The 21,442-nt window shown below is 40.0% G+C and overlaps 1 protein-coding gene across 2 annotated transcripts in view; it reads right to left on the bottom strand.

Moving 5' to 3' along the window:
- Positions 1–1,308: 1,308 nt before the first annotated feature.
- Positions 1,309–21,442, bottom strand: part of TAF4B (TATA-box binding protein associated factor 4b) — a 70,603-nt gene continuing 50,469 nt past the window's right edge. For both annotated transcript variants that reach the window (XM_032707682.1, XM_032707689.1), the window contains exons 14-15: positions 14,269–14,388; positions 1,309–3,271 (exon numbers count right to left, since the gene is read on the bottom strand). In XM_032707682.1, coding sequence (XP_032563573.1) covers positions 3,104–3,271; positions 14,269–14,388 — 288 coding nt within the window. In that variant the 3' untranslated portion in view covers positions 1,309–3,103. The remainder of the gene's footprint in view (positions 3,272–14,268; positions 14,389–21,442) is intronic.

Below are 21,442 nucleotides of genomic sequence, written 5' to 3' on the forward strand. Positions count from 1 at the left end.
CCCACAGTGGTATATACTGTTTTCTCTAAAGGCTAAGTACTTGAGTGGCAGGGATAGTTGCCCGGCCAGCTCAGTGCATCAGAAACAGCCACTAGGCTAGCTGGCCAGCTGGAAAGCAGGAAGTGCCTGGAGCAAGCTTTGGAGCCCTCCCAGCACTGATGGCACAGACAGTTCTGCTGCTAGGTTCCCAAGCTTGAACATGAGCATACTAGGAAGTAAGAGGCAAAGGAGCATGATGGCAGGTTTTGGCTTCATCACCTTATGACTGGGATTTTAGTATTCCCATAAAGGGCAGGAAGACTGGAAAAAGGGGGGAAGTGAAGCTCTGGTCATCACTCCTTTAACTCCTGATGTGGCTGAGCAAAGCCCAGGTATCTCCTAAGTGCCACTTTAGAGGACACTATTCTCAGAAGCAAAGCTGAGCTCAAATGAGAGGTGGGGTGAACCCTTGTTAAGGAGACAAATATTTTCAGTCTTTGCACCAAGGACAAACCTGTCCCTGTCTGAAATTAGGCCTAAATTACCTGCAGAAAAACCTTTCTAAAAACATCTGCTACTCCTTACAGCATAGAAATTTTGGGTTTGAGGGGTGTTTTGGTGTTGGGGTTGGTGTGGACACGGGGGAAAGAGGTAGGACACAGGGAGAATCTATTGCTGAGAGATAACTTGCTCTGGCAGCAATGAAAGCGTATGATCTGCATCACAGGCCACAAAAACACCTGAATCATCTATCATACTTTCGATATATCTATCAATTAAGTTATTTTCTCCAACATCTTTCATTTGCATTTTGCATTGGGTTAAAGAAGATGAAGAGGCAGGCAATATGCAGATGCTCACTGTGGTTCTCCAGCCTGCACTTAATTAATTGTGAGTTGCTTTAAAAATAATTTAGGACAGTGCTTCCACAGCGCATTGCTGAAGTCTGAGACACTTCGTGTTTTCACTTCCCAGAACACGTGCAAAGCACTTACCTCTGCCCAGCTGTTAAAAAACCCCACAACCCAGTCTCTGTGCTGACTGGGAGAGGGAAATCAAGAGGTTGCTTTTCTCACTGCCCAGCCCCTGCTTCAAGTTATCCTTTTAAATCCTTTGCTCCGTCACCTACTTCTGTTTAAAAAACCTTCAAATAAGATGTTTATAATTAATGTCACGTGAGGCAACCATGCCAACTCCTGTGATGGGCAGACTGCTGGGGCTCGCTCTTGGAGTCACACCATTAGTCATGGTGCTGACAGCTTCAGACTCTGAATTTCTCACGTAAGAAAACAAAGTTACTGATTTATTATTTTTAATAAAATAATTGCTTTAATGCAGTATTTAAAATAATTTTTAACATCTGATCAATAAGATACAGTACACAAATATGGAAAATGCTGCACTTTACATAAAAAGTAAAGCTAAGCATTTAATTATACAAAACAATTTTGCCCAATGCCATCAATATCTTGCAAACTATAGCTTAAAGTACTGCTTTTCTTTTATATATATATATATGCCATATATACATATATAAATAATTTACAGCATTCATCTACTAGATTTGTTTACTACTGTTCCAACAAAAAACAACATAACTGATTCAAAACAGTGAATCTGGTAACTATCTGCAGTGGTTCTGACAGTGGAGAGTGCATGAATTATCGCTTCAAGTTTTGAAGCAGCATGCCAAATAACCGTAGGAAGCTTTTTCTTTAAAAGAAAAAAGTTTCAGCAGGAAGCCATTCAGTAGTTGGTTAGAGCATGGTGCTAATAACGCCAACGTTGTGGGTGCGATCCTCATACAGGCCATTCAACTTAAGAGTTGGACTTGATGATTCTTGAAGGTCCCATCCAACTCAGAGTGTTCTGTTATTCTGTGAATACAGTCAGTGCCTTTCCCACCAGTCCTGGGAAACAGCCATGCTATACAGCGCTGTGTCATGGAAGGCAAAATGCTTGGAGGCTAGGGAGAAGGGCAGCCCAGAGGGTTTTCCTTCCACCACAAGGCAGTCTTTACCAACAAGGAAAAAATCTTTGAATCTATTCTAGCAGTCTTAATAATCCAGAGTCCTCCTCCTTACTGAATGGAAACCAGGCAACTGTATAAATACTTTCTACTTGAGTAGTTTCCCTGTTACACCACATTAAGGTATTAAATCAATATTTCAAAGCAGTGAATCCTGTGCTTTGCAAACCCTGCTCCTCTCCTTAATAGAGTCTCCAGATGCAGAGTTTTATTGCATTTCAACTTCTCCTATTTTTTGTAGTCATCACAGGTTGTTTTTGTTCATTTCTTTCCACATCTATACTCAAGTTCAATGCTATTTTTTATATTTAGAGAAAGTTAGACTGTTTCTTCTGTTTACCCTTCCTTTTTAGGATCTTTCACTCTTTGTATTTTTAGTAACTCCGAATTTTCCCCAAACATCAAAGTATGCCCTAACTACACTGTCTGATGTACTTCAATCACAAGAGCAACCTATTTCCTCACCTTCCCTCAGCCACTTTCTCAGAGGAAAGGGTGAGGGCAATTGAGGCAAAGTGCAGGGTAGAAAGGACCCTTCATTCCTTTTGCTTGCTACTTTCTCTCCAAAAATGAGCATCCAGCATTAATTCTAAACCCAGAAAATTTAAGAAGATGCTGAGTCAGACAGGCAATACATTAGCATGTTGACTGACAGCTGGTTCATAATTAAATACAGTTGCCATGCTATGCAGTGCCATTAAAGTGTTATTTGTTTCCCTAAATAAGGTTGAATTAGAAGGTGGCACCACACATAGAACAGATGTTGCAGACTCTGGAGTACTGAAGCAAATGACATACATAAACTAGGGACACTTATCAAGCCCTCAGAGCCTGCAAGACAGTTAAATGCAAGCAGGTAGTCAGGTGCTTGTTGTGTGCAGCTCAGTGTTCTCACTGTTTTACAGACTGATTTAAGCCAAATATTATTAAAAACCTGACAGGTGCTCAGTTAGGTATTTAATAAAAATGTTTCTCTGTAAACAAGAGTTATCCTTACAACGGATTATTTTCCAGAAATCGGAATTTCAAGACAGTGCAACAATGCTTCAGTGTTTTCTTTGGCAGTAGACAGCAAGGTCAAATGTAAAATTCAAATCACTTCAGAAGAACACGGTACAAGTGTAGAGAATGCTTCATATCCCTCTCTTGTTCCATGCAGAATATCAAGTCCCTGAGACAGACACGGGTTACTCTTGGACAGAGCATCGGCTTTGTAAGGCTAAAACCTGATGATCCAGGAGCAATTCCATTGCCATTCAAACCCTAAATGGGGGAGAGAGAAAAAAAAACATTCCATGTAAATACAAGTTTTAACCAAACTGGTTGGATTATACTGCCTACTTGTATAAAACTATTCTGCTGATGTTCAGCTTTACAGGTTGAAAACCAGCAATCCAGAAGTCCTTGCACATTAGATACTTCAGAAGACAAAGCAAGTACTTGCCAGCTGATGGTTTATTTCAGTCAAAGCAACCAGAAAGTTCTGTCTTTCTTTGAAGTTATATTAATATGGTAAGATAAATAACTGCTATTTCACTGAAGTCTGCTACACAGACACTTGCACTGAGAAAGGACAAGCTAACTATGAAGAAGGTACTACCACAGAGCCCTAGGTTGTGCACTTGCAAGCCCCCAAGCTCCAGATGTTTCCATCTCTTCTTGAAGAAAAACATCACTGTGAGTGGGCTCTAGGCCTTGGAACATGGGCAGGAGAAACTCTCATCCTGGCCATCTTCTGTGATCTGTCCTTTAAGGGAGCAAAAAATACTCAGTCAAAGCATCCAGATGTTCAGAACATGGTATCTGAGCCTATCCCTCTCAGTCAGCTGCCTCACTTGGTTATGAAAACACAATTGGTAGGAGATGATGGTGTTTAGTAGTTATGCATTCAGGCTACTGGAACGAGCAACCCCCACGCTTTCCAAAATGTCTCAAGATTTATTATTAGGGGTGGAGAGGAGGCAGAGTACCATGAGCTGCACAATAGACTGGCTACTTATCTTGGAGCCAATCTATGCTACACAGCCAGTCTCTTATCACTACTGGAGGGTTCTTGCTAATGAATGTAATTTGTACAAATATGAGTGCTCAGTCTCTGTAACTTTCAGCAAGGCAATGCCTGCCAGCATCAACACCACTTGGAGATGGTGTTGCTTAGATGCAGTGTTAACTATATCAATTCTTACCCTAACACTCTCTACAAGACTTCAGCAAAATGACTTTGCCCACTTTGCTTAGAGAAATCTGTTTAAAACCCCCATATATTAGAAACAAATACCACTGCTGGACTATAGTGGTGAATGCTACTGTCATTAGGAGGGAAGCACTGAAATTTATTAAAAAATATAAGGAGATTCACCGGAGAGCACACGCTAGCCACAGAAAACCCAGGGCAGAAATGGAAGCTGTATTTCTTACAAGCAGCACGCAGGGTATTCAGCACCATTTCATTTGCTTTACAGTCAATACTATTAAACACTATGAAATGCCATCATTTGAAACTTTCAGTTTGTTAAATGGCTTGGAACAAATGTGTGCGTGGGGAAGACTGCTGGCCACATCACACAGAGGGCACTGCTGTCCTGGTAAGACACAAAAGGGTCACAGTTCAAGTCTGTCATATGACAACCCTGAAGGATCCAGGGAAAAGATAGCTCTGCAATGCAGCTGCCAGCACGGGTTGAAAAGGAGGTCAATCCAACAGGATGCAGCAGAACGCCTGAGGCAATGTTATAAATGAAACAAACCCCAAGGGTTTTCAGTAACCCAACAGCAATGTCCTTTATAATTCAAAGAACTTTACTGAGGTGAAAGTATTTTCTCTCTAAATAAGTCATTAGACTAGAAGTCTTACCTTTAAAAAGACACCAAACAAAACCACCTCAATCCTGTTGACTCCCTTACAAAAAGGAGGCAGATGGCACAAATCCCCCAGCTTGCTTTGGCTGCAATAGGGCAGAAGCCTCAAAGTGTCTGCATTTAAGACAGAGTTATGGATTTGTTTATTCCTAAATTCTTACCCATCATGCCCAGTGCAGATGTAAAGCGATGTTATGCTGTAACACTACATCCAAAGCCAAAGCTTATCCTGGAGTCCTGTTTTCTAAGACAGGCGGTTCATACTTCTAAGTTTCACATAGTATCACTATGGTTTATCAGAGCTACTGAGTACAGCATTTCAGGGGCCAGGAGCTTTTTAACAACCAACAGCTGCTAGCACAAATTAAAAGAAAAGGTCCTTCTCTCAAAGTATATGATGGTTTAAAATTAAAGCAGCCAACAAACAGTCTAGGTCAGTCCAGTCCAGATTGGGATGATGTTGGGGAACTCACTTTTAGTAAATTTATGCAGTGTCAAGCAATAGCTCCTTTTAGGTACTGTCTTCTATAGTTTTACTGAAACACTGTTTTTTCATGGTTTTGTTTTGGAATTTGGACCAAGCAGTGGTCCAAGTTCTGCACACCACAATGAACCATCACAGATGCCTCTGTTAATGTCCAAGACCTTACTTAAGAAGTGCCCACCTCTGAGCTCTCAGCTGACACAAGGGACACTTCATGGGAGGGTCCTCTGCCTCTCAGTTCTCAGAGCCTGCACTTGAGCAAAACCCTGTTGGGCAGCAGGTTGACCTTGTCTGGCCCTAGGCAGCAGTCAATAATCCTCTCCTTTACTTACATCTCATATACACCTTCCTGCACAGAAGCTACACAACACTGCTTTTGAGACCTGAAAAATACCAGCCCAGTCCTTGCTTCCAGACATCTCTATTGTGTTCCTCCCAGTCAGGCAGCAAACACTTGCATCTTGCTATTTTGGGAGATTCCTCACTGCTGGTCTTCAGCCTATCCCAAGACAGCTTTGTGAGCCTATTTTGAGAGAAAGTGAAAAAGTGCTGCTTTTTAACCCGGCCACAGACAAGTATAAAGTACGTGAAGAGAAAATGCATCCCTGTACAATCAATTCTAGCAAAGGGTACTGCAATCAGCCTCTATCCTCCTTATGGGACATTTGATCATTAGTGCTTTAACTAATAATTTCTCTTTCCCTCTTTCTTTTTTTTTTTTTTTTTTTGTTATCCTTAACTTCCTGCCTTTCATTGAACCCCCCAACCCTGCCTTCCTTCCAAAAGGGAAATGACACAGAGATATGCAGCCCAGGAGGGCTAACTATCAGTATATCAAATTGGGTATCACAGCTGACAGACCCTGTTAGTAAACCAGGTAAGGCACTGCAGCAATATAACTCTGCACCACTGTAAACCACCCTTCTCAGCACCGAGACCACCAGTCCGCTTAAAATCAGCCCCAGGAAGTCACGACAGCAGCAGCCCTGCTTTTGATTCAGAATTGAGTCCAATCAGCAACTTCTCCAAAACAGCACGCTGTCACCCTTTCTTGATCCTTAGAGCCTTTTATACACACCTGACAGAGATCGGTTACTCTCACTCATCTTGGCAGCAGAAGACATCGTGGAGCTCCTGCTGTAGTCCCATGCTGTTGGGCAGCTAGTTTTGTTGAGGGGTTGCTCCGGAAACCTGTTTTAAGATCTCTAGAGCTCTCTCTAGTGGCTGGATGGAGAATTAAATACCAACTCTGAAAAGGCAAGAGTGAAATTGATACAGAGCCACAGCTCAAAACGAAGCTCTTCCTTTACCTGAGCCACCATCACCACCTTATTTCTAGTCTCCAAGGTATATGAAGCAAGAGATCTGTGATCTGCAAGTCATGGGTACTGACACGGATATCAAAATTGCTCAGAGCTATTCTACAGGCCCTGATACAAAGCTCAGGGAGGTCAGCAGACACCCTCCTTCTCACCAAGTTTGGGTCAGGCTCAGCGAGCTGCTCCTGGTGGAGTACATGCTCCCTTCTAAAATTCAATGGCTTCACACCAATCACATTCAAAATTTTAAACTGTTGGGAGTGGTACACTTTAAGAGAGTAAAGTGTTCAGTCAAATGTTAAAAGCCAAGCCAAGAGTTCTCATTTCAATTTTTGGTGTGGCATAAACACATCCTAGTCCCAGAGCCAAGATCCCAAGAGCGCAAACTATTATCGCAGCTCTGCTGTACATTATAAAAATACCATCAGCAGAAGGAAGCAAGGTCATGAGACACTTTTCAATGACATTTCCAAGCACTGAAAAATTACAGCTGTGTGCAGCAGAGATGTTGTTTAAAGGTCATAAGAGCACCTAGTGAGTTAAAGTAAAAGCATCCAGGTTAAAGCCCCATCTCTGTCACCTGTGGTCACACTGAGGTCACTGATGTCTACTGTACATTAGTTTCCCAGCTGTAAAACACAAAGCACATTCCTGTTTCACAGAAGGAAAAAAGGTTAAAAAGCAATGAACACATTGCGGAGTGTTCAAACGCTTTCCTGAGCCTCCCCTAGCAGCAAGGGGGAAAGGAACAGACCCTGTCAGAATTGTGACAGTTTTGCTTGTACAAACAAGTGCCTAATTTAGGCCAGAGAAAACAAAGTGAAAGAAGTTGATATTAGTTTGGTGACAAGGCAGCCTACCGATACTGCCTATTCTAACAAACCTTGGTCTGACAGAAATACTCCCACATTAACAATACTAACATATTACATTACTCAATATTTATATGGTTTTTTTAAAAAATGAAGTTGGTTGTGTTAGGTTGGGGTTTTGGGATTTTTTTTTTTAACCTTGTAGATCAAGCCAATTCTGAAAGACTTAGATCTCTATATTCAGGCTGCTTCTTGTGCAGCTGAAAACATACGTGTATTTACGATGATATCTGCAGCCTACAAAAAAGCCTCACGAAGCCGTCACATCTATATAATAGAGAACTCTACTCAACTACACATTTTTCTTCAGATTTCATTGCAACATTCCTACAAGTCCTTTCAAATGTAGGCAACATGTTTTACATATTGAAACAAATTACTGCGAATGCAATGTCAGTTTATTCACTATTATGCCCAAGATTCATGTACGCATGTCACTTCGTATGGGTACATCAGATGCTTAATCTGTACCTGGAGGTAATGAATACTATACAAATATGTCATGTTAGTTAATAGACAATTATTAAGCTGAAATTTTCTGGCTCTTTGCCATATCATTTTAAGCAATGTATTGTCAACTAAATTATAAATCTCTTGACCCTTCACATGTCATCAACATTTGCGCGTTACCAATATGTTCAGCCTAAAGCTATAATGCAATTAGTCATTTAAATTGCAGATATCTTTCACACATAAGAAGAATTAAGTTCATCTCTGGCACAGAGAAAGCACGATATGGGCCAATGAACTGTATTTCTGAAGTGTGTGAATGGCAGTTGAGAATATTTTTGCCTATTTACATGGGGAAAAAATTCAGATCAAGTGTATGGCCTAGACTGACAGCAGCCAGGAAATTCAGCATGGAAACTAAAGCTCTCTAGCTGACAGGGCTGTGCTTAGTTAGGTCTTGAAACAGATAACTAAGATACTGAAGCCATATTTTATAATTGCAGTAACTTTTAGCTCCCTTCTTCCCCAAAGGTGTGACCATGTTGTAGATGCTTCAATTTCCCAGGAGCTTAAATAAGAACCAGAAATTGAAATCAAGAGTCTGCATACATTAAGCATATGGAAAGTAGAAAACCCCCACCCTCCTCTATCACTTTAGACCTCTGGGCTGGGGGAAGGGGTGACAGACAGAAAGAGACACAGAGAAAGCGAGGGAAACCGCTCAAATGTAGAAAGGAGATTTTGTAGCCTGGATATGATCACCTACTTATATGCAAGTAATCTAGGTCCAATTTGAAGTGATTGCTTTTAAACTAATTATCTGGAGCTTTTAAGAAAATACTTCAGCAGACTATCATGTACCAATGCCAAGAACCAGGGCGCAGCCCCATTGCACCTCATGGATATACCGGGAGTAGCAAACCTATCATCATTTGCTACAGATCCAACTTATGCCTTTAAGTTCACACTTAGACACAGTCACACCCTTAGCACCAGAACTGAAGCTGATTAATTATGCTTGCATGTTCTCTCATTAGAAGAGCTTATGGCCAAAAAGGTGACAGTAACATCTACAGTTAAGAGCATAAAGCCATATACCCCTTAATTAAACATGCCCATCCTGCAAATGTCAGAAAAAAAAAAAAGAAAGAAAGAAAGCCATTTGATTGTCATATAGCGGAAAAAACAAAGCATGTCTCTTCCCCAGTCATTTGGAAGAGCTGAGTTTTCTTTCATTCTGCAGAAAGGACTTGTTGCTCAAAGGCTTAGTTCTCCCTTGGTCAGCCTAAAGAGCATTTCCAAAGCTTAAATAAGCATCATGTACAGAATATGTTTAATCACCATGCATACTGGCACCCCAAGCTGTAAAGTAAGGAGGGTAAGTTTAAGTTCTGCTAACAATGATCAGATGTGGCAGAGACAAGAGAAGATGACAAGCTCATTTCCTCCATCCACAATCAATACTAAAAATGGAACAATGAGCACTGTGGTAAACAAGACATTTCTCCCATTTTTTCTTGCCAAACTTCTTTGCAGAAGGAGAATGCAAGCTTATTTGCGGACTGCTGTATTAGATGCGCACAACCATGTTGGCCAGACCTAGGAGTTTGACAGAAAGAAAGTACTTGAATAGCTCTGCACTGACCCCAGAATATCAGCTGCATCATTTACTTCTGCAGCAACTACTTGCAGTAGCTTAAGTTTCCACAGCAAAGCCAGACTACGTGTGTCAAGGCAAGATCCACACTTCCTAACAGAGCAGCCAGTCTTGGCAGGGGACAGAACAGACACAGGCAGTATCTGGAAGGAGGAAATTTCCTTTGCCATTGGATCTGGCAAAAAGAAAGAAAAGACATGAGATATAACCCTGAATCAGTTCAATGGGACCAACCTGGAAGAAGGAAAGTGAGGGACACAACACCAACAGCACTTCGGGGCAGGACAGACAATATTGTTTCTAAGTACTTAGGGTGTTATCATGGAGCCAGAAAATTAATGAGAAGCAAGCAGTGTACCCCAAAAAATTACACAGAAGTACAGGCATCCAACTAAGTTTTCCTGCACAAAGTAGAAGAATGGTCCAACCACAGTCTTCAGAAGCTGATCGTAAGCATAACAGCTACTGTCCTTACTCTACTTTCAAAAACACATGTAGACCTTTTCCCTCCCTGCTGCACGATGCCACACAAATATATTGCTCTAGGTTAAGGGCTGAAGATGACCCTGCACCCAGGACACTTTTGGATAGAAGGAAAGACAGTTTAAAGACTCAGAACTGTAGTCTATTTTCTCACAGAAAAAAAGCTTTAAATATCTACAATGGTTTTCAAATTTCTAAGACTTCAGTTACAGTGAGAATGAAATAAAGTTGTTTCCAAAATGGCTTTGTCATCAGAAAACCAGTAAAACTTAATAAAAAAAACATCTTTGACTATGTATCAGCATTGAAAGCATTATGGGGCATGTTACCAACCAATAAAAACCATGAAACAGAACACAGAACTGGAAAAATGAGTTTGTGGTTTCAAGTTTACTTTTTTCTTATTTGTTTTATAAGTGTCCTCCCTTCTCAAGACAAGTTATTTTTCAATTCTTCCCACCCTTTAGTTCATTACTGTTTACTACATGCCCTCAAACTGGGAGAGGAGAAGAGGTGGGTAACAAATGCGCAAACCCCAAAACACACATAAATCAAATCCAAAGGCGTCTCCCCCCTTATTGTATCCAAAAGTGTCCAGAGGGACAGAATGAGAGAGATGAAGATATTGCCACCTCTGGAATACAAGTAGCACCAATTAACACATTTTCACAACAGAGGGATTTTCTTACCAGGGCTTTCTCAAATTACTCTTTTTGAACAATACCATTCAAATGATAAGTTGCAGTGAAGAGAACATGCAAAACTACCCAAACTAGTGTTTCCAACAAGAAGGAAAAAAGAATTCCCACTATACTGATGCTTTTTTTCTTTTTTTTTTCTGAATTAGGCCTAGAGAATTAGCCTTGTTTTTCTCATTCCATGATCATCAGGGATTTGTCCCTATTGCTATTTCAGGTTTAGTGATACATAAGCAATAATCATGGCAAGATAGAGTTTACCCTTTTTATATTGTTTTAGGTTCAAACTAGTTGGCAGGCACTCATCTGGACAAGAACCTCTTTCTTTAGTTGTTCCCCCTGCCACACTATGAGGTGATGCAGCTCCTGGTAAGCCTTCTAGCTGTAAAGCACATGTTTGTGTCACCACATGATTAAAATGATGAATGTGCAGGAATCAGGTATTCAACTGTTTCAGGATAAAGACTTCTCACACGAGGTGCAAAGCCAGGTGCCAGAGTGTGGAGAAACAAAAACCTAGGGCTGAAGAATCATCCCAGTTAAACACAGATACTCATTTGTGGAGAAAAGAAGCATGGTATGCTAACAAAATGCTGGGTTTAGCCTTTCACATTCGCTGCAAAAGAAGGCAGCAGACCCAACCGACCCAGTCTGGTGAGCTGAACTTTCCCAGTACCCATTACGTTTTGGTACTGAATAAAGAAACACAGATATGTGACAAGTTTGCTTACAGAGTTTCACTTTTTTAATACAAACTGTAACTGATTATTTCTTCCCTGTCTCCCCAAATACCTTAGGGCTTCAGTTAATATCAATAACTACTTGAAACAATTCCTTTCCTTTAATTATTGCAGCAGACAACCATAAAAAGAAGCTGTGCAGAGTCAACTTTGCTGTAACATGGATGTAAGAGAGAGAAACAAAGAACATTATCCAAAGAAAGTTGAAGTCTTAGTTAAAAATCTTAATACAGTTACCACCACTGATTTCACTGAATAATGTCAAAGGATCATTCACATTCAGGAATAATTTCTTCCATCATATCTGTCTATGAAGATATTAGGCTTTAAAAATAATAAAAAAAAGGTCACAGAAGTATTATGCACAGATTTACTCCTTGCCATTGCAGAGTCTGGAAGCCCTGACATTTAAGATTACTTGAGAGTAAAGCTGTCTGTATTTTGTCTGTATTTGCAATTTGAAATGAGAAAGTATATCCTGCCTGTTTAAATTATTCTCAGACAGGTTGCCCAAAAAGATGATTTTAAAGATGCCCAAATGTGTATCAGCCTAAGGCCATATTGTACTTGCTTTCAGTTTCAAAGACCTCCTTTCATCTCTGAAGAATGGAATGTTGTTTACTGCTCAGGATGTTTTGCCATGTTATCATGAATGTATTACAAATGTTCTGCTTCTTGAACTAGAGAGTGTTTGTCAAAACCATTCTTTATTCTACATGAGAAGTCTTAAGCCTTTTATAAATCCTGCTCAGACATATTGGGACACTTAAAACATTTAAGTCTAAACATCCTTCTCAAGTTTTCTATCCTGCATAATTTCACAAAACAGAAAAAAAAAGGTCTGCAGAGAATTGCTTTCTGGTAGCATGAAGCCTAAGTACTCTGCCCTGGAATGCAAGCTTGCATGCGAGAAATGAAAATAGTTTCACTGGCAGAATTATTTTCCCCTACTGCACTCACAACTCAGTCCAGTAGAGCAACCTAGACAAGAAGCACCTTAAAATACAGCAGGTCAATTTGTGACAATGAAATGTTATCAACGTTATGGTCAGTTTTAGGTGTGTTATGCCCACTTTTTTTCAAACTGCCAATGTAAATAATGGATCAGCACTTTTCAATAGGAACACTGTTGTCTGTCTCGCTTTGGCACAACCTCACAAAGCTTTTAATAAAGCAGACATTACACAGATGATGAGAAGTAACTGAAAAGTCCCTAACAGGCAGACTTGTTAAATATTCAGAAACAAATCCGGCAGTAATTACAGAAAACCACTATGAAGAACAAGAATAGTTACTCGATAGAAGCTTGGGGGAAGATGAGAAAAGGATGGGGAAAACTGTTCTTGTGCTAGACTCATTTTTTCAAGTTTTTCCAGTGGTATTCTAAAAAAGTGACTATACATTGAGCTTCATGTGAAAGTGCATTAAAAAACTTCAAAGAAAAGAAGAATAGCTGCTCAAAAGCTGTGAACGCTGCTTTCTGCAGCTTGTTTAGAGACAGATTCCTTCCCTTCACTTGTGGTAAACAGGGAGCATTGAAAGACCTTATTGTAATATCCATGTCAGGGGAACAAAAAAAAAAAAAAGAAAAAGAATCAGTGAAACAAGTCTATCTCACCTGCTTAGTGAGGTCTCCTGTCACAGTCCAGGATGAAGAAAAAACTACAGGACAGATGCCATCACTGCCTCATTTACACTGCAAATAACTGAGCTTTATACAAGGTCCTCCCAGACTCCACTATGCAAAAATGACAGAGTATTTTCAATTCTAGCATCTATTCAAGCTTCCTGGGCCACAAAAATGAAAAAGACTTTAGGTTCATCAGAAAGGACAATTTTACCATCACTTCCTCCACACGAGAGTTACTTTCCAGGCTTCTGCTCACTGATTGTGTCAGCAGCAAATCAGCCTTTCACTTGAGCAGTATCGAGGCTTCCTGATAAAGAGGGGCAAAACTGGCAGTAACACTTGAACGACAGCCGGCAACACATTTCTCCCATCTCCAGCAAAGATGATGAACAATAACAGCAGTAGGCTGTCAGTCTCCTTAGAATGAACTTCCGCAGCCACAAAAGCTTCCCAGGTACTGGAAACAGTTAATCTCCAGGACATTAAGAGATTTGTTCAGATAAGAGTTGTTAAAAGCACTTTCAATGCACTTTTAAAATTCAACGTGAGCCAGAACTGGCTCATTGCAGGAAGTGAACAGTCTGGCTTTATTTATTTATTTATTTATTTATTGCTTTTTGGGAGGGTCTAGCCAAGGCAAATTCACAGAATATTTGAAAAGAGTCCCTATGCATTGTGCATGGATAAATGTCCACATCAAATGTCAAATCAAGATCCATTTCAAAAGTCATCCAAAACATCCATTGTGAGTTCAACTGAGGGGCCATGACATCTACCTGCTGTGGAAGGCCACCACAGCCTCGTTACCCTCCGCTGCAGATGGAAATTTCATTCCATCCTTTACACAGTGCTCTTATCCACAGTTCTTCCTTCAACACACAATTAAACACCCCAACAAATTTATCGGAAACAATCCTTTCCAGCACCTAACACACAAACTGGGTTTCTTGTAGAACGTAACAAACCATTTTGTGTGAAAGAATTTTCACTTCTTCCTACAGGAAAAGATAAACATAATTCAGTATGAAGACATAACACCATGCAAGTCATTGCAAGTCATGTCTGTACCTCCAGCCCAGATCCAATGTTTGATGAATCCAAAGGTCTTTTCTTCCTCGGTCCGATGGCTGCCAAAGCTGTGAGGTTGGCTTCTCTTTGTTGCATCTGTGCTAACTCCAACTGCTGCATCTAATTTAAAAAGAAAACACCTACTTTAATTATGATATACATTATCCTAAGGATCTTGTTCTCTTCATAGCAGCTTCAGACAGCTCTGCAGTTCCTACTGACACAATGTGCTTCAAAGCATCTTTCCCTGTCTTTATGGACACTTCTGACAGACTCCAGTACTTTGTCATGCTTAGAGCCCTATAGACTGCACTGTGTAACATCTTTTATGAAGACCATAATGTGGTATCAACGTAGCCTTAAGAAGACCCTTGCAGCTGGTTTATCAGCTCATAAGCTTTGCCATTTCTGATTATCAGAAAAATATATATCTGAATTGGTTTATGAAGCCGGATTAGTGTTAAAAATCAAAGTTACCAAATTCTGGGAACTGGGCACGTTCTTAATTCAAAATCTCAATTCATGACTGCACAAGCAAGATACTCAGTTTCTTCATGCTGTATTACCTGAACCCAGCACTCAATATTGCCATTGTGAAACATCCAACTGAACAGGACGCTGCCATTGACTGTTAGTCTTTCTTTTCCCAGTACATAGTTGAATGTTCAGAAACATCTGAAGTAAGGTAGAGAGATCTGCTGCATGTTTATTTTCACTCACCTCTAGAAACCATTCAACACAAAGAAATCGTTAGAAACAACCTTTACCTGGGTTAAGTAAACTTGGGATAGAATAGAAACCCACAGCAAAGAGGATTAAAATAAAAAATAAGCTTTATGCCTGCATTTCAAAGTCCATACTATTTCATCTATTCAATAACTATAGATGCCAGCTGCTCTGGAGCTCAATCCAGTCATGTCTGCTGACAGACTTCCTAGCTTGGATTGTCCACCTTGCTAATACAACCACATCACTTGCAGATCCACCAGCTGTCCACCTTGGAGCATAGGTGGAGGGGAGCACTCTTTCTGGAGAGTGAGGTGGAGAATGAAGGTTTTCCAAACAGAGACCTCTGATCTTAACCCTTAAAAGATCTGACTTGCCACTAGAATGGCTCCTTAGTCCATTCTCTCCCCATTCACTGGACTTAGAAAATTGTTCACATGGGGATTTCTCTGCATGCATATGTGTGCACATCTTAAAAAAATGAAAGTACAACAATACCATGGTAGGAAAATCTCCAAATCTCCTCTCCTCCTCCCTCCCACTCTTAAAAACAATTAATTAATTGGAGTGCCTCATCCAGGCAATACAGGTATTTTGCTTATTATGTCTGCAACACACTATGATTTTGCTTGCTTTTCATCTCTCAGAGATCTCATTTGGAGAGGAGAAAAATCAGACGACAACTGAGCTTGCAGCACCTACATGGTATTACTCCCCTACTTGCTCTCACTTAAAGATGAATCCACAACAAAGAAATACTGTGGGGTTTTTGGGGAGTGTTTTGGGTAGGAGAGCTTTTGGTTGGGTGGTTTCTGGGTTGGTGTTTTTACAAGTCTTATTTTACTTCAGATAAGTAGACTTTAGTGATGCTGGCAACTTCACATCAAGTACTGCAGCAGCTAAGGCTATTTAAAAAACCAGTATTTCAGGGCAAGCTTCCTAAAAGGGCATTCTTCCCTGGAAGACTAAATTATCCATATGCTCAATATTTTTTAGCAGAAATCAGGGAAAGCAAGACTTTAACAGATATATTGAGAGTAGAATTTTTGGGGGGTTTGGTGTTCATTGTTTTTCTTTTTTTGAAGATGGGATAAATGTTTTGGTTATGAAAGCAACACTATTTGCAAGTCAGCTTTGATCACACTAGGTAGGCTTTTGCTTATGGAAACACAGTAGTACTTTTTCAATGCCAGATACAATCATTCACTTACCACACACTCTATTCTTGCTTTTGTGTGCAGTGTAAACACTTACAAGCTTCTTTATCAGAATTCACTGAGTTCATTGGTGTTTTGCTTGGGGTTTTTTTTCCAAATATACAGTGTTGTTTTCAAAAATACTTTAGATACTACAGATTTTAAGACTAGTAGTGTTCTGCAAATGTCTGAGGTTAACTCTAGCCAGCCTACTTTCATAAAATGTTTAAGATAAACTTTCCTTTAGTCTCAGTCTTGAATATGTATCTTTATATTCAAGACCACACTGCAACCAATCAGAGATGGGGGAAAGTAAAACTAAACCTGAAAAAGTAACTTGCAACTTCACAAACTCTGTGAAAGGCTGAGGCTTAGAAACTACTTTTATGTGACATCTTCATCACTCCCTGTGATGAAGCAGGAGCAATAAAATGCTTAGAATAAGCACTAAATCTCAGCAACAAAATGCTGAGATTTTTTTGGCAGAGGCAGGTGCTGACTCCCAGCCTCAGCTGCCCAGGCCTCCAACACCTGGAGCCACTCCTCCTTACAGGGAGCTATGGAGCATCCCTGTAGAAGTAAAGTACACCTTCCTGCTAGCAATGTAGTTCAGTCATCACAATGGTCACATGTACACCACAGTCTTCTTGCCATGAGAAGAGGCATTAAAACATGCCATGCACACAGAATTCCTCCGGGGAAAGATTAAATTCCAAAAGGCTCCACTGACAAAGAAAACCAGAAGGCGAAAGATAATTTGCTTTACTTTTAAGAACCATTACACTTCAAGTAAAAGGACTTTTAAAACCATTAAACTTAAAGCAAAACCAAAACAAAAGCCTTTATTAGCCTAATGTTCTGCTTCCATCCCTAGGAGTCATTAGAAAACATATCCCCCTTCTCTCTCAACCCTACAAAACGCATACCAACCAGCTCTACTGTAGTTAGACATGTCAGAAACATGTGGCTGCTGAACACTTCTGCCTTGAAGCAGCATTGAAACAAGATCCCCTCTCCTTTTAACAGCTGATGTTGATGGGCAGCCATGGTCAAGTCTGAGGAGAAGATGCAGAGCTATGAATTAAATAGCGAGAGGGCTTTGGGTTGGCATCAGCATGGGGTGGAAAGGACTGGGCAGGTCAAGTCTCTGATAGGGGAGTACCAGAATGCTGCTCTGACTGAGGATGGGTAGTGCCTTTGCACCATCACCATTTTTACCCCATGCAATTCAAGCAGACAAAGCAAACTGTTGGCACAGACATCCTGCAGGAGTGAGCACTGCTGCTGGAGGGCAGTGCTGGCAGAGAACCCACCAATAACAAAGGAGAGGATGACACTTGGGGGATGGTATGCACTTTCTAGAAACAGAACTGCTGCATCTTTGACCAGGCAGTTCCCAAGACAATGCTGGAAATGCATGTCATTACTAACGTCTACTCTCTCCAATACATTTTCCATCTCATAACCAGTCAAAGGATTTTTCAAAAAATACAGAATCTCACCAGGGTTTTGGAGCAAAAGAAAAAAAACTTCATAGTCTTATTGCATTCTACACATCCCAGGGATTTTTCTGAGAACATAATTAAGACAAATGAATTTAAACACTCAATCTCCATAATGGACTCAACAGATCCCCATTAAGTGATATGGGCAGGCATCCAAATTACCCTGCTCAAGCCAGCAAAATCATCTTTTCATCAAGTTTTGTTCCATTAAGAAGTGTGAGATTAAATGTCCAAACATTGTGTGAGCAGTTAAAAGCACAGGATAAGGAGAAGATAGGCAGATAATGCCAAGGGATACCCAAGGATACTGGCTGGCTAATTACTGTCAGATTTTCCTAAACAATATCAGGAAAGAGCAAAAGGCAACTGTGTAGAGTCAAATCTTTCTTTAACAGTTAGGTTTGTAGCACATGAGTTAGGGAAGAAAAATCACTGCAGCAAGTGACAGTAAAAGTAGTAAATACACTTTATCAAAATACAACATAGAGAAGTTGCACCTATTGTTTCCCTTTTAGAGGTCAGTTAATTAACACTGGTGTCTTTGACTACAATAGGATACCAACAGAAACTGCCACACCCAGGTGAAATGATAATGTCATACCCATCTTGAAAACAGATGAATTTTTTCCTTGAAGACAAAAGGGTGTGATGGCAATTCAAGAGGAGCAGGGGGAAGCTGCATCATACATCAGACCCCCAAAGGAGCAGGTTTCCCCTCAACCTGACCTACTTCGTCTGCTGAAAGATGCTGCTGTTCCACCAGAAGAATCCAACACATGCTCTGTTCAAAAGTCATTCCTCAAGAAGGGCACTGAGAGGGGACAGTCTCATTTGCAAGTGGCAAATGAACGTTCATGCTCCTTCCCCCCCCTTCCAATTTTCACATATGCTAAGAATTGCAGTACAAAGAGTTCTAAAACCCTGTGTATAAAGATCAAATTGCTATGAAAACGTCTCAGAACTTGTAAAATAGTCTTTGTTGCTGCTGGCCTTTTTAATAATAAAAATAGGGTTTAAAGTCTGGTCTTGCAGCAAGCAGGAATCTCTAGGGTGACACAATAACCATTTTAGTTAATCTGACCTGCAGCACAAATCAAGAAATAAGGTATGTTTTAGTCCTTCCTTATAGTGAAATGGCATTTGCAGCACGGCTGTAATCACACAAAATGAAAGGTTTTAAAATTGACCTCTCTGTTCTTCACTCAGTCCTCTGAGAAAAATATTTCTTTTTCTGCTCACAGAAATTCTTTCTCACTTATGTCTCATACTCTGCATTTCAGAAAATATGCAGTATCTATTTTTACTATTACACGAGTGACATTTTTGAGGCATTTTAATATTAAAAAATAAATTTCAAGTTGTGTAAGAAGACAAGAAGTACTTCAGCTATGAGATGCTATGAGATGCTGAGACTTTTACTTAAAGCAATACTGCATATTGGTTTTAAACTCTTTCTGTTACAAAGTACATGATATGTGGTTGTCCGAACTATCAAAGCCCCACTAAATTAAGTTATGCAAATCTCTATATTTTCCCTAAACAGGAAGAATCCCTTGGACACAACTGATGAAAAGTATATGCTACTACAAATAAAGCCAACTAATTCACACCAGCTAATCCATGATGTGTACAGCAGAGGGTGGCTGTATTATCAAAGGAAGGGGAAAAGGAGTGCTGCCTAGCTGAACACATGTTCACCTTGGAAAAGGACTAAATGAAAGCCCTCGTGTCTGGTCACAAAGCATCCAGCACAGGATTCACGTATTTGGTAAAAGCTTTCACAGCAGACAAAAACCATGAAACATTTACTCGCTAGATCCTCAAGAATGGTTTTACCAGGGAAGGTTTTTCTAAAGGCAGGGATGAGATAATTTGTATTATTCAGGGCTCACAGAGCAGTAATAGGGATGAGGTTAAAGAAAAGCCAAACAGGTGGCACTTGTCCAGCACAATGCTGGAGGAACTTACACTTAGAAAAAAAAAAAAAAGCCATAAAATTGTCTTGGCAATGCAGTAACAAACAAATAACAGCAACATGGATGTAAATGAGTTCAGAAGAAATGCTGGCAAGGCAGATGTGGAAGCTAAACACCACAATTCTGGGCTCGATGTAATTAATACAAGAGAAAGACTAAAAAGTATACGTACAAGATACTGGGTTTAATATCAAGCAGAAAGCGGGGATGTCTTCACATATGACATTATAGGCAGATAAAGTACAGGACAGATTAAATAAATATTTAACGTAACAGAAGAACTGGCAGGAAAGGAAACTAGGGAAGGCTGAAGACAAGTTAATGTATGCCTAAGGGTTATGTGTGCTATCCAGCAATAAGTAGATCAGGAGTAATAAAAGCACTAAAGTAGATGAACAAGAATTTGTATAAGACTTGCGGGGTAAAAAGGCAAGGAATATGGGCATACAAAAGAGGCAGAAGCTCCCAATTCTATCAGCTTCCACAATAAAGAAACTAAACAATAAATTAACAAATATTAAAATTCAAAGGAAAAGAAACTGTGACCAAATTTCAACATCTACCATTTTTTGCATCTGTGAAAAAGGAACCTCAAGACCTACATGTGCCCTTTACTGCATATTTTTAAAGAACTAAATACTGACGTACCCTTTTAGTGGAGCCACTTATTCCACTGAAATGGCTTCTTTTTCTATTTGTTCTTTTTTTCTGACCAGCTTTTTCAAGCAAAGTTTCACTGGGATTCATTGTGTCCTCCATTTAATGCTTTGAAAGTTGTCTACTCTTCTCAGTTGCTTCTCCCTTCATTGTCTTTGCAAGAAAGCACTGCGATTTTTTCACAGTCCCTTTAAGCATTTTAAGGAACTTGTGAAGAAAATTAAAAATAAACCCTAAAAATCTGTTTTCAATCCCAAGCCTCTCGCACTCGTTGTCATAAAACTCAATGAGCATTACTGCCTCCAGCCTCTACCTTCCCTATACAAAATTTTCTGCCCTACAGGTTGAATGCGGCTGAATAGCAGACTTCTCATATGGGGGACATTCTCTGAGGAAAACTGACACTTGGAGGCTGCATATTTAAACATTTACCATCCTCTCCTCTTGCCTGTAATGCAATTTCTCTTCTTGCAATTGCTTCCTTTCAAACTGTTTTAATTAGCCATACAATTAGTTTCCACTGACTTTTCCCTCTGTTGTAATTTAGATTTAACAGCAGAAAGGCAGAATAGCGTGCCCTGGTTTGATACGCAGTCCTAACTTATAATAGAACTGTATGTAATACTGTAGAATTCTTTCAGGATAATGTTCCATATATATGCTTCAATGGCAGAACAGTCCCTACTGTGGCTGTGTCCCCCAAGCCCAGATGCTTTGTCTGTCTAAAATTAAAGGGTGCAATAAAATGTTTCGGAAAACAACAGAACATTTTTCCAGAATAGCCATGAAGTAATCTACCCATAGAAGAAGGAAAAAAAAAATAATCTTTCAGCTGATATTTGACATTTCCTAATATATAAACAACTCCACACAAGAAAAAAAAATCCAGGGCACAGTGACTTTGGGACTCCTTATTTTGCCCATTCTTGCTAAGAATTTCCTCTATGTGGAGTATGTATTGCCTTTTACCAGTTTTTTTGTTCTGCTTAACAATTACTGATACATTCTTGTGTTTTCCAGAACACCTGGAGCATGCTTTCCCTTGTGAGGTCCCATCAGCTTGCCTTACTTGGAGGCCCAAGGAACTTCTTGGGTGTCTGGCATCCAGGACCAA

The sequence above is a fragment of the Chiroxiphia lanceolata genome, chromosome 1 (genome assembly GCF_009829145.1).
Source record: "Chiroxiphia lanceolata isolate bChiLan1 chromosome 1, bChiLan1.pri, whole genome shotgun sequence".
Taxonomy (NCBI): Eukaryota; Metazoa; Chordata; class Aves; order Passeriformes; family Pipridae; genus Chiroxiphia; species Chiroxiphia lanceolata.